The following is a 14,189-nucleotide window of genomic DNA, read 5'->3' on the forward strand; positions in this document are numbered from 1 at the left end:
CGTTACTCGAGACGAAATTTTCGCGATGCTCGAGGGTTCATTTCGAGTAACGAACCCCATTGAAGTCAATGGGCGACTCGAGCATTTTTGTATTTCGCCGATGCTCGCTAAGGTTTCCATTTGTGAAAATCGGGGCAATTCAAGAAAGTGATGGGAACGACAAAGCAAATGATAGGGCAGGCGAGGGGCTACATGTTGGGCTGCATCTCAAGTTCCCAGGTCCCACTATTAAGCCACAATAGCGCCAAGAGTGCCCCCCCCCCTCCCAACAATTTTTACTTCTGAAAAACCCTCATTAGCAATGCATACCTTAGCTAAGTACCACACTACCTCCAACAAAGCACAATCACTGCCTGCATGACAATCCGCTGCCACTTCTCCTGGGTAACATGCTGCCCAACCCCCCGCACGACCCAGTGTCCCTGCGCAGCCTTCAGCTGCCCTCATGCCACACCACCCTCATGTCTATTTATAAGTGCGTCTGCCATGAGGAGGAACCGCAGGCACACACTGCAGAGGGTTGGCACGGCTAGGCAGCGACCCTCTTTAAAAGGGGCTGGGCGATAGCCCACAATGCTGTACAGAAGCAATGAGAAATCCAATCCTGTGCCACCGCCATCAGGAGCTGCACACGTGGGCATAGCAATGGGGAACCTATGTGCCACACACTATTCATTCTGTCAAGGTGTCTGCATGCCCCAGTCAGACCGCGTTTTTTTTATAAATAGTCACAGGCAGGTACAACTCCGCAATGGGAATTCCGTGTGGACCGACAGCATGGGTGGCTCCCTGGAACCCACCGGCGGTACATAAATATATCCCATTGCAGTGCCCTGGACAGCAAAGCTAACGTCAGGTTTAATGCAGGTGGACTTCGGCCCACACTCCATGCCCCAGTCAGACTGGGGTTCTTTAGAAGTGGACACATGCAGTTACAACTCCGTGTGGATCGACAGCATGGGTGGGTGCCAGGAAGCCACCGGCGGTACATAAATATATCCCATTGCAGTGCCCAGCACAGCTGAGGTAACGTCCGATTAAATGCAGGTGGGCTTCGGCCCATACTGCATGCCCCAGTCAGACTGGGGTTCTTTAGAAGTGGACACATGCAGTTACAACTCCGTGTGGATCGACAGCATGGGTGGGTGCCAGGAAGCCACCGGCGGTACATAAATATATCCCATTGCAGTGCCCAGCACAGCTGATGTAACGTCAGCTTTAATGCAGGTGGGCAAAAAATTAATTAGATTACACTGTAGGCGAGGGCCCCCAAAAAATTGGTGTACCAACAGTACTAATGTACCTCAGAAAAATTGCCCATGCCCAACCAAGAGGGCAGGTGAAACCCATTAATTGCTTTGGTTAATGTGGCTTAATTTGTAACTAGGCCTGGAGGCAGCCCAGTTAAAATTGGTTCAGGTGAAAGTTTCAACGCTTTAATGAGCATTGAAACGTATAAAAATTGTTTACAAAAACTATATGACTGAGCCTTGTGGGCCTAAGAAAAATTGCCCGTTCGGCGTGATTACGTCAGGTTTCAGGAGGAGGAGGAATATTATACACAGATTGATGAAGCAAAAAGGTCCACGTTTTTGATGGTGATAGAGAACAATGCTTCCATCCGCGGGTGCAGCCTACGTATTGTTTAGGTATCGCTGCTGTCCGCTGGTGGAGAAGAGAAGTCTGGGGAAATCCAGGCTTTGTTCATCTTGATGAGTGTAAGCCTTCGGCACTGTCGGTTGACAGGCGGGTACGCTTATCTGTGATGATTCCCCCAGCCGCACTAAACACCCTCTCTGACAAGACGCTAGCCGCAGGACAAGCAAGCACCTCCAGGGCATACAGCGCGAGTTCAGGCCACGTGTCCAGCTTTGACACCCAGTAGTTGTAGGGGGCAGAGGCGTCACGGAGGACGGTCGTGCGATCGGCTACGTACTCCCTCACCATCCTTTTACAGTGCTCCCGCCGACTCAGCCTTGACTGGGGAGCGGTGACACAGTCTTGCTGGGGAGCCAGAAAGCTGTCAAAGGCCTTAGAGAGTGTTCCCCTGCCTGTGCTGTACATGCTGCCTGATCTCCGCGCCTCCCCTGCTACCTGGCCCTCGGAACTGCGCCTTCTGCCACTAGCGCTGTCGGATGGGAATTTTACCATCAGCTTGTCCGCCAGGGTCCTGTGGTATAGCATCACTCTCGAACCCCTTTCCTCTTCGGGTATCAGAGTGGAAAGGTTCTCCTTATACCGTGGGTCGAGCAGTGTGTACACCCAGTAATCCGTAGTGGCCAGAATGCGTGTAACGCGAGCGTCACGAGAAAGGCATCCTAACATGAAGTCAGCCATGTGTGCCAGGGTACCTGTACGCAACACATGGCTGTCCTCACTAGGAAGATCACTTTCAGGATCCTCCTCCTCCTCCTCAGGCCATACACGGTGAAAGGATGACAGGCAAGCAGCATGGGTACCCTCAGCAGTGGGCCAAGCTGTCTCTTCCCCCTCCTCCTCATCCTCCTCATGCTCCTCCTCCTCCTCAACGCGCTGAGATATAGACATGAGGGTGCTCTGACTATCCAGCAACATACTGTCTTCCCCCGCCTCTGTTTCCGAGCGCAAAGCGTATGCCTTTATGCTTAGCAGGGAACTTCTCAAGAGGCATAGCAGAGGAATGGTGACGCTAATGATTGCAGCATCCCCGCTCACCATCTGGGTAGACTCCTCAAAGTTTCCAAGGACCTGGCAGATGTCTGAGTAGTTTCAGCACGGCCTGCTGACGCTTGCCCACCGCTGTGTTGCCACACCGCGCGACACCGACTGCTGGCGACGTGCTGCTGCTGACACATCTTGATTGCGAGACAGAGGTTGTGTAGGAGGAGGAGGGTGGGTTAGTGGAGGAAGCATACACCGCCGCAGATACCAGCACCGAGCTGGGGCCCGCAATTCTGGGGGTGGGTAGGACTTGAGCGGTCCCAGGCTCTGACTCGGTCCCAGCCTCCACTAAATTCACCCAATGTGCCGTCAGGGAGATATAGTGGCCCTACCCGCCTGTGCTTGTCCACGTGTCGGTTGTTAAGTGGACCTTGGCAGTAACCGCATTGGTGAGGGCGCGTACAATGTTGCGGGAGACGTGGTCGTGCAGGGCTGGGACGGCACATCGGGAAAAGTAGTGGCGACTGGGAACCGAGTAGCGCGGGGCCGCCGCCGCCGCCATCATGCTTTTGAAAGCCTCCATTTCCACAAGCCTATACGGCAGCATCTCCAGGCTGATCAATTTGGCTATGTGCACGTTTAACGCTTGAGTGTGCGGGTGCGTGGCGGCGTACTTGCGCTCAAACACTTGCGCTAGCGACGGCTGGACGGTGCGCTGAGAGACATTGGTGGATAGGGCCGAGGACAGCGGAGGTGAGGGTGTGGGTGCAGGCCAGGAGACGGTAGTGCCTGTGTCCTGAGAGGGGGATTGGATCTCAGTGGCAGGTTGGGGCACAGGGGGAGAGGCAGTGGTGCAAACCGGAGGCGGTAAACGGCCTTCGTCCCACCTTGTGGGGTGCATGGCCATCATATGCCTACGCATGCTGGTGGTGGTGAGGCTGGTGGTGGTGGCTCCCTGGCTGATCTTGGCGCGACAAAGGTTGCACACCACTGTTCGTCGGTCGTCTGCACTCTCAGTGAAAAACTGCCAGACCTTTGAGCACCTCGGCCTCTGCAGGGTGGCATGGCGCGAGGGGGCGCTTTGGGAAACAGTTGGTGGATTATTCGGTCTGGCCCTGCCTCTACCCCTGGCCACCGCACTGCCTCTTCCAACCTGCCCTGCTGCTGCACTTGCCTCCCCCTCTGAAGACCTGTCCTCAGTAGGCTTAGCAAACCAGGTGGGGTCAGTCACCTCATCGTCCTGCTGCTCTTCCTCCGAATCCTCTGTGCGCTCCTCCCTCGGACTTACTGCAATTACTACTACCTGAGTGATAGACAACTGTGTCTCATCGTCATCGTCCTCCTCACCCACTGAAAGCTCTTGAGACAGTTGCTGGAAGTCCCCAGCCTCATCCCCCGGACCCTGGGAACTTTCCAAAGGTTGGGCATCGGTCACGACAAACTCCTCCGGTGGGAGAGGAACCATTGCTGCCCATTCTGGGCAGGGGCCCGAGAACAGTTCCTGGGAGTCTGCCTGCTCCTCAGAATGTGTCATTGTAATGGAGTGAGGAGGCTGGGAGGAAGGAGGAGCAGCAGCCAGAGGATTCAGAGTTGCAGCAGTGGACGGCGTAGAACTCTGGGTGGTCGATAGATTGCTGGATGCACTTTCTGCCATCCACGACAGGACCTGCTCACACTGCTCATTTTCTAATAAAGGTCTACCGCGTGGACCCATTAGTTGTGAGATTAATCTGGGGATGCCAGAAACGTGCCTCTCTCCTAATCCCGCAGCAGTCGGCTGCGATACACCTGGACCAGGAGCTCGGCCTGTGCCCACACCCTGACTTGGGCCTCCACGTCCTCGCCCGCATCCACGTCCTCTAGGCCTACCCCTACCCCTCAGCATGCTGTATTACCAGTAGTGCAGAAACAGAACGCTGTAATTAAATGTGCCGCTTATTGGCCTGTGGTTGGAGGCTGACTTCGCTTACGGAACGCACAGCAGAGCCAGGAAAGAATTTTGCGCAAGCCTGTAGTGAGACGTAGGTGCGTATGACTGAGCTAGTGGAATTCACAGCGCTCAAGCAGTCAAGTGGCCAAACGCCACTAGTAGGCCTTAAGTATTTTGCTTCTATTTTTTGAAAGGCTGAGCTGAGACAGCAGACAGATACTGTAGGCAGCGTATATATGTATACTGTTTCACTGTGGACGGGATGACGGCGGTGATGTCACGGGCAACGCAGAGCCAGGAAACAGTTTTGCGCAAGCCTGCTGTACACTGAGGACGGTCACAGGCAGCCCAAATATAATTTTTTTCCCAAATTTGTTTGAAAAAGCCCACTGCCTATATAGACAGTATATCTCTTTCACCTTTCCCACTGTCCCTGCCTCACCAGTACTGGCCCTATACTATGTAAAATTACTGCAGACTGTTTCCCTCCGGACGGGATGACGGCGGTGATGTAACGGGCAACGCAGAGCCAGGAAACACTTTTGCGCAAGCCTGCTGTAACACCTAGCTGCATATTAATTAGGACTACTACCCCCAGCAGACACGCAGTACACTGAGGACGGTCACAGGCAGCCCAAATATTTTTTTTTTCCCAAATTTTTTTGAAAAAGCCCACTGCCTATATAGACAGTATATCTCTTTCACCTTTCCCACTGTCCCTGCCACACCAGTACACGCCGTATACTATGTACAAGGACTGCAGACTCAGGACGCAATGCTCTGCACGCCCGATATACAAAAAAAAAAAAACGTGCAACACTGCTAAAAGCAGCCTCAACAGTACTGCACACGGTCAGATGTGGCCCTAAGAAGGACCGCTGGGGTTCTTCAAGCCTAAGATAACTCCTAACGCTCTCCTTATAGCAGCAGCAGCATCAGTAGCACTTTCCCTGATCTATGTCAGAATGCATCTGTGGCGAGCCGCGGACGGGGCAGATTTAAATACTCGGGTGACACCTGATCTCCCCAGCCACTCACTGCAGAGGGGTGGGATAGGGATGGAACATCACAGGGGGAAGTTGTAATGCCTTCCCTGTCTTTCTATTGGCCAGAAAAGCGCGCTAATGTCTCAGAGACGAAAGTGAAAGTAACTCGAACATCGCGTGGTGCTCGCCTCGAGTAACGAGCATCTCGAACACGCTAATACTCGAACGAGCATCAAACTCAGACGAGTACGTTCGTTCATCTCCAGTCAGTACAATTAATACAATACCAACTTATACTTTTTTTCTGTACTCGTTTTAAAAAATAAAATATCTTTGGAAAAAAATAAAGTTATTTTCTGCTGCCACCTTCTGACAGCCCTAATTTTCTTTTTATTTTCCCGTCCACATAGAAATGTGAGGGCTCGTCTTTTTGCAGGACATCCTGTAGTCTCTATTGGTACCATTTTAGGGTACATACAACTTTTTATTAATTTTTTTTCTTAGAAACGGAGTAAGAAAAAGAAAAAACATTCAGGACCTCCGAACCCTGATCAGAGCATTTAAATGCCGCTATCAGAATTGACAGCAGCTTTTTAAATGTTAACAGCTGTGATCAGTGTGAGCGCTGATGGTGGCTGCTACAGGCAGGTGTCAGCTGTCAAAAATAGTCCATTTGAGGCTTCAAAATGAAGAGCCTGTATTACTAGATCAATTATGTACAAAGGAGCCCGAGAGGAAAAGTAGAAGTCATGGAAGTAAAATAAGAAGTCCAGCTATGAAATATCCCATATATCCGACTTGTGAATAAGGAAAATTAGACAGTATTGGGTAAATACTTCGCATAGAGTTACAGAACTGCATTAATCTTGGCTTTCAGGTATTTTCCACTACTAAAATCTTTTAATACCTTTTCTTTGTCTGTGTTAATTAGTCTTCTGTCGTCTCGGTTCTTTAGTTTTCCTGGGGCTTCTGCAGTTGGAAGAGATGAATGGAAGATGAAGAGCTTCCCCGAACATTCTGCGGCCTGGCAGTGATGGAAATTGGATAATTTTCATTAAAAGTATCAAGCAGGGATTGTTAATTTTATTAATGAATACAAATAGATGTGCGGAGTGACATGTTACTTCTTTATGTGGATTCCGAGATTCCCCACTGAAAAGTTGGGTACCTGTGGATATATATGTGCATAGCTGCAGCAGAAATCCGTAATTAAGTCAAGGCTTTCAGAGCTGGATAAATCGGCATCAGATTCTGCCATGTAAACATGCCCCAAGTGCTTGCTGTGGCTACAAGGGAGTGGCATGAAAAGTTTTACTGCATGGGTTTGTGTTCATGTTAGGGCCCTTCAACACAGGCCAATAAATTGTTCAGATTCTCACATCCAGCCGAAATCTGAGCGATTAGTCAGTGTAAATGAGTGCCCCAACTCAACAACTAATTAGAACTCGTTCGCGACTCCTTAGTCTGATTGCCATTAGGGAGTCGGGAGGGAACTTTTTACCCAAAAGGGCTAATTGGCTTCTGCTCTTGGAGTTTTTTTGCCTTCCTCTGGATCAACAACACAGGAGGATAAACAGGCTGGACTAGATGGACATTGTCTTCATTCGGCCTTACAAACTGTTACTATGTTACTATGCTTCTTGTTCATTGTTCAGCTTCTGCATGCAGAAAACTGAACAATGGATCAGCCCGTGTAAACAGGCAGTCGTTCAAATCATACAAGTGATTAGGTGTTGATTATAGTACCAGAGTTTCTGGTGGCGCAATGCACTACTTACTGATATAATATAGCGAAAGCCGAAAGCGTTGTAAGCACATGGCTGCTGTTTTAGGACCTGCTGCTTTAGGACCTGTGATTTCGTCATAGTCGTTGCTTACATGCGCGTGTCACACACAGCTCTGCTACATGCGCATGTCATACACACAGCTCTGCTACATGCACGTGTCAAACACACACACAAAATTCTGCTACATGTGCATGTCATACACAAAACACACCACACAGCTCTGCAACATCTGCGTGTCACAGACACCAGACACAGTTCTTCTACACGCACGAGACACACACACAGCTCTGTACATGTATGTGTTGCACACAGCTCTGTTACATGCGCATTTCACACACAACACACACAGTTCTGCTACATGCGCGTCACACACACACACCACACGCAGCTTTGCTACATAGGCAAGTCACACACAGAACACACAGCTCTAGTACATGAGTATCACACACCATACACAGCTCTGCTACATGCGCGTCACACACACACATAGCTCTGCTACATGTATGTGTTGCACACAGCTCTGTTACATGCACATTTCACACACAACACACACAGTTCTGCTACGTGCGCGTCACACACCACACGCAGCTTTGCTACATAGGCAAGTCACACACAGCACACACACACAGCTCAAGTACATGAGTATCACACACAATACACAGCTCTGCTACATGCACGTCACACACACACATAGCTCCGCTACATACATTCTTCAATGACCTATGCGAGTTTAGGATCTGTGAGGACATCACCGTCATGTGATGAGCGGAGCTAAGAGCCAGTAAATGATCATATGATGGTGAGATCATCACAGGTCCTGTCGGCACATGGCTGCTGTCCGGCTCTGCAGGTTTTTATTAAGTGAAGCACCTGTGATGACATCACCATCATGTGATCCGGGGTGGCGCTAAAAGCTGGTGACTGATCACATGACGGTGACATGATCACAGGTTCTGTCAACAAGGCTACTGTCAGGCTCTGCATGTTTTATGATTTAGGGCCTGCGATGAAGTCCCAGTCATGTGATCAGGGGCAGAGCATGTAATGCACTCACTCATGGACAAGCGGTTGTTAGCACTTTGACAAACCATGCAGTGCAAATGGGCCCTAGGAGACTGCAGGGAAGAGAGAAGCAGTAAGTGACATCAGGAAGATAAGATCTGATCCAGTTACTGTCATCTCTGCCCCTGCACAGCTTCCAGTGACTCCAGGGGCATAGAGGAACTTTTCTTCATGTTACCACCTCTCATCAATTAGGATTGATAAGTGACCTCTGAATGTCATATATGGAGGGTGCAAATTTTTTTCTACTCTGGGACTGAGAAGACAACAGCTGCACATCTAATGCACCGAATCACAACATTTGTTGACTATGCAGATCAAATATGGATCATGGAGATTCTTGTATTTTATAGCTCATATTTTTTTTTTTTTGTGCTCGTCAAAATTGCCCATGCATAAAATGGATCAATAAAAAGCTTGTCAAGACATATAACACATAAATGAAAGTGTATATTGTAAAAGCCATTCTAACCTTCAGTGCCTCCATGCCAGCCTGGATTACGGGGACAAACACAGTTTCACTTTCATTGGTATCTGCAAACATGTCTGGAATCTGACTGAGCAGGCTGCAAGAGAAAGAAGTCATCAGTTGCAATACTAGTGAAATGCACAACTGCTCTGAGGGCGCTGTCAGCGCTGCAGTTTACAGTTAATGGATGGGCTGTACCTGGCGTGCAAGTTCTGTCTGACAATTACTGGCAATAGAAAGCTGCAGCGGCGGGAGCTGGTGCTCGTGTATTAGCGCCCTAACACAGCTAATTGGAACTTTTTGTTTCCAATGAAGATCATACTAACTAGAAATAGGAGTCATTGACTACATAATTAGCAGAAACTGTATATTACTTGTTAATGACTGTTCTTGCTTCATTAAAGTTGACAAGAAAACCATCCAGCAGAGGCAGAAAGACTTCAGCCACATCCGTCACCACCATCATCTGTGGCTGGGCCAGGTTGCAGTTCACATTGTAGAAGTGTAGAACCTTATTGTAAGTGACAAATCCCACACGGATAGGTGAGGACTCAGCATTCTCTTCTCTGCAAACAGAAGACAGACGAGTTAATGAGATGAAAGGCTGTAGCAACAGGTGACATTTTCGCAATGCATCTTAACCCCTTAATGACACAGGCCACTCAGTTTCGACCTGTACATTTGGGGGATCGGGAGACGATCCCGCTCCATAGAATGTGGGTGCTGACTGATGCTTACAGCAGATACCTGCCAGCAACAGCCACGATCAGCATGAACGCTGATTACAGTTATTAACACTTCAAATTCACTGACTGAAGTTGAGGGGTCCCCAATGACCCTCCAGCGATGCGTTCACAAAGTGCTGTTTGGCTGCCCCGGCAGCCTGGAGCTTTCTAAAATGGTACCGATAGAAATTACAGGACATCCCACAAAAAAAACGAGCCCTGACACAACTATGTTACCGGAAAAATAAAAAAAAAAGTTATGGTGGTCAGAAGATGGCAGGGGAAAATAATTTTATTTTATTCTGAAGATATTCTATTTTTCAAAAGTAGTACAGCAAGAGAAAAAAATAAGTGTGGGTAATATATATGTATATTTGGCATTATCATAATCGCACTGACCCGTAGAATAAAGTTGTTATGTTATTCTTTGCCACAGTGTCTACACCGTAAGGGTGGATTCAGACAACCATATATCGGCTCGGTTTTCACGCCGAGCCAATATACAGTGTCCTCATCTGCAGGGGGGGGGGGGGATGGAAGAGCCAGGAGCAGGAACTGCGCTCCTGCCCCCTCTCTGCCTTCTCTCCACTCCCTCACCGCCCCTCTGCACTATTTGCAATGAAAGGAGGTGGGACGGGGCTACGTTCTGATAATTAGCCCCGCCCCCGTCCCGCCTCTCCCCACTGCAAATGGTGCAGAGGGGCGGAGAGGAGGCAGAGATGGGGCGGGAGCTCAGAGCACTGCTCCTGGCTCTTCCAGGCTTCCCCCCTGCAGAGAGAGATGACGTATATCGGCTGGGCGTGAAAACCCAGCCAATATACGTTCGTCTGAATCCAGCCTAAAAACAAGACCCAACCAAAGATGGCGTAATTGCATATTTTTTCCATTTCAATCTAATTTTTAAAGGTTTTTCGGTACATTATGTGGTACATTAAGTAGCACCACTGAAAAATACATCTCGTCCCTCATAAAATCAAACCCTTGGACAGCTACGTTGATGGATAAATAAAGTTATGATTTTTTTTTGAAAGTGGGGAGGTAAAAACGAAAATGAAAAAAGGAACGGTCCTTAAGGGGTTTAAAGAGTTATATCAGAAATCAGGAGAGCTCTTTTATAGGGCTTCCAAGGCAAAGTTTTTACGGGTTAGGTTGCCAAGTCTAAACAGCAAGAGTAACAAACAGAGAAGTCCTGCATCGTATAAGACCCGATATATCACTGTAGGGGAAGATGACCGGACTCAGACTTACGGATTTTGGCCATGTAATGTGGGCAGAGTCGCTAGAAAAATCTATAATGCTTGGACAGATCAGTGGCAAAAGAAGACCCGGCCGCCAAAGGATAGGATGGCTGATACTGTCAGAGCTTATACTGGCATGGATATCACACTATTGAAAGAAAAAGTGCAAAACCGAAAAACGTGGAGGGAGGGAGCCCTAAGGTTTGCCAAGGGTTGGGAACGACTAAACGGCTAACAACAACAACGAGATACTATGAGAAGAAGAATTATTGAAGCAGATGGAGTATACCAATAACAGTTACACCTCATTTTCTGCCCGAACTGTTGTCAACATGAGCTCACAAACCACATTTAGCAGTCAACGATGGTTATATCTACTACCCTTCACGAGAAAAGAAAAGTCCAGTTTGGGAGACATTCTTTCACGCTTTCCCAGGACTTTAAACTTTACTGTAAACTGGAAGGTCAACTGATAGTTATGTGCAAGAGAAATCAACAGGGTTCATTTATTAACGTTTGATGCAAAGGATTTCAAGTGATTGGTATCCCTATTCTGTTTATATGAAGGCTATGTCAGATCCATTTTTAAGCCAATTCCTATGTGATGTTAAATACTCTTGTATGAAAAGAACAAAATCAGTATTATATGGGTGATACCTTTCTGGCTAACACGGTAACACACTATTGTGTTATTTGCTGTAAATTGAAACACGATTCCAGCAATTCTTGCTGCCAAAAAAACATCAGAATCCTGACAAACTGAAATAAGGTCCATCAGGGTTTTGGCATTTTAGATAGCAAGAAAAGAGCTGCAGACGGAATCACCGGCAGACCCCCTGAATGTGGGAAGTCTTACCAATACATCAAAATTACAAGGTTAAGTATAGCTCATACTGGAGTTTTCCTTTAATCCGAATAATTCTGTGGGCACATTAAATGATGTATACATTTGGAAGTCTTCCAGTAAAAACAATGAGCACAAAAGATGAATCAGTTTTAACGAGCAAGAATTATTATCTGATGTTGTTTCACTCCAGCAAAGTTGTTCAGTAATTGCACTTTTCCATTGGGAAAAATCAGGGGGCTTTCTGCAGTGAGATCATAGATTGCTCCGCATCAATCCACAGCTGAGGCTCAGCCTAGCACAAATTGCCTAATGACTACATATCGATATGTCTAGGCTTGTACTAATAACAGATCTGTTCTAAAACTACAGAGAGAAACAGATACAGTTAGGATTTAAAAAATACATAGAATTGCAAGAAACCGTAAGTGAATCCTTTGGAATTACCTGGGATTTCTGCACTGATTACTAATAAACTGTGGTCTGACTGTTATCGAACAATTACAGACAAACACAATCTAACTGAAGTAATAACACACTGAAACTTCAACCGTTTTAGTTTTATATTGAGCACATTGAGTAAAACATCCACAGTGCAGAGGAAAAAAGACTCAGTGTTAATGACTTGTTCAAGAGCTAATTGGCAAAAGAGGTTTCAAATCAGGAGATGATTTTGGAAGTGTATGTTTCACAGGTGCTTGGCCCATTAAATACAGGCAAACAAAGGCTGTGTCTCAGCCTGTCGGTTGCGACAACGTTGTGGCATTGTGGCTTCAACACAGGCCAAAGACCTGTTGTCTTGTTAAGCAGGTTAAGGGTTAATGCACCGTGTGCAGAGTTCTGTTGGTGCTGTCTGCCTTTGCTGCATGGACGCATGCTGGATTAGCCATGCCTGGGAGTAGGGTGCAGGTGTGGTTTGGTATTCATTCTGCTAGTGTTCAGGTGCAGAGGGGCTATATATTCTCACCCCTCCTGGTGACCAGTGCTGCTTATTCCGTTCCACAGTGGAGAATGTGGAGTTTGGAGCTCTGCTGTGCTGGGTGTTTCACAACCTGCAGATAAGTAGCTGCTGGTTCCTTTTCCTCTCCTGAGATTCCTATAGGGACAATCAGGGCCCAGAAAGAAGACCACTGGGCTGCCTTTAGAGAGGCGATGTCCCTGCTTTAGGCAGGGACCCATCACCCTCCCTGCTAGGTTAGGGCTTCCTTCCCTCTCCCTGGAGTGTTGCTATCGTCCCGCATAGCGTGGTGTGTGGCTACCATATGTACATTCCCTGTCTCCGTGCGGAGTGTTGTATTCTTGTGTCGCACAGGCCTACTTCTGGGTTATGTTCTTCGGTTGTGGTGTGCGCTGTGCTTCAGTGCAACAGTTGATTTTTTTACAGTCGTGGTTATCACCCTTCATCCGCGTTGAGCTTGGTGGTCGTGTGCTGCATGGACGTGATAGGCTGGTTACTGATAAATCAGTTCTCAAGAAAGATTGAGGCATGGTTCATAGTAACCAAACTTTCTTGAGTGAAAAAACACAAATAAATGGTCATGTATTAATTCTTACTCAATTAAGAAATTGGATTTTATTTTGAGTGCCGGAATACCATTTTTTTCTTGGTTCATATTGTCACACTCGAGCCAGTGGTATCTGAGTATGGCTTATGCTGTAATACTGGATGTGGCATTTAACCTATACATAGGTTAAACATTTGTTTCTGCCTTTTACTGAAGAAAGATTGCTTACTATGAACCATGCCCCAATCCAAACAATGTTTAGAAGACTTCAGAGGACGTGTTATAGAGATGCATGAAGCTGCAAAAGGCTACAAAAGCATTGCTAAAGATCTGGGTGCACATCAATCCGTGGTGAGGCAAATGATTTACAATTTGGGAAAGTCCAGGACTTTTGCTGCTTCCCCAGTAGGGGTCGTCCTCTTAAAATCATTTAAAGAACAAAGCACACAATCCTTAAAGAGGTGAGAAAGAATCCAAGGGTAACAGCAAAAGATCTACAGAAGGCTCTACAAACTGCCTTAAAGGAATCTGTCAGCTTGAACATGCTGTCCATTCAGCAGGCATCAAGTTATGGAGCAAGAAGAGCTGAGCAAACTGATATGTAGTTCTATGGGAAAAGATTCAGTATAACATGCATTTTATTCATTTAAATCCCTGATCATTCTCAGCTTAGTGGTCCAGCAGGTGTTCCCATCAGTGATTGACAGCTATCTGTGTATGATTGCACACAGATAAATAGCTGTCAACCACTAATAGGAGCTTTCACTGGATCTCTAAGCTTATATTCAGCTGCATATTTAAGCTGACTGGGTCCATTTAACCATATCTAGAGGCTGTGGCATGAGCAAAAGAAGGCTACGCATGCAAAGCTTCCCAGAAATACTTTTTCTTGAAAAAAAAAAGAAAAAATTCTATACTCACCTATTCCTCCACAGGCAGTCTTCTACCCTCCAGCTCTGCTGTAGCAGGGAATTTTCTCCAGTTCCCTGGATTAGCTCACCAC

General features: G+C 47.3%; 1 protein-coding gene across 1 annotated transcript in view; it reads right to left on the bottom strand.

Moving 5' to 3' along the window:
• Window positions 1-14,189, bottom strand: part of SEC24D (SEC24 homolog D, COPII coat complex component) — a 106,089-nt gene that overhangs the window by 21,269 nt on the left and 70,631 nt on the right. The window contains exons 12-14 of the mRNA XM_066573884.1: window positions 9,249-9,440; window positions 8,878-8,971; window positions 6,464-6,580 (exon numbers count right to left, since the gene is read on the bottom strand). Coding sequence (XP_066429981.1) covers window positions 6,464-6,580; window positions 8,878-8,971; window positions 9,249-9,440 — 403 coding nt within the window. The remainder of the gene's footprint in view (window positions 1-6,463; window positions 6,581-8,877; window positions 8,972-9,248; window positions 9,441-14,189) is intronic.

The sequence above is a fragment of the Eleutherodactylus coqui genome, chromosome 7 (genome assembly GCF_035609145.1).
Source record: "Eleutherodactylus coqui strain aEleCoq1 chromosome 7, aEleCoq1.hap1, whole genome shotgun sequence".
Classification (NCBI taxonomy): Eukaryota; Metazoa; Chordata; class Amphibia; order Anura; family Eleutherodactylidae; genus Eleutherodactylus; species Eleutherodactylus coqui.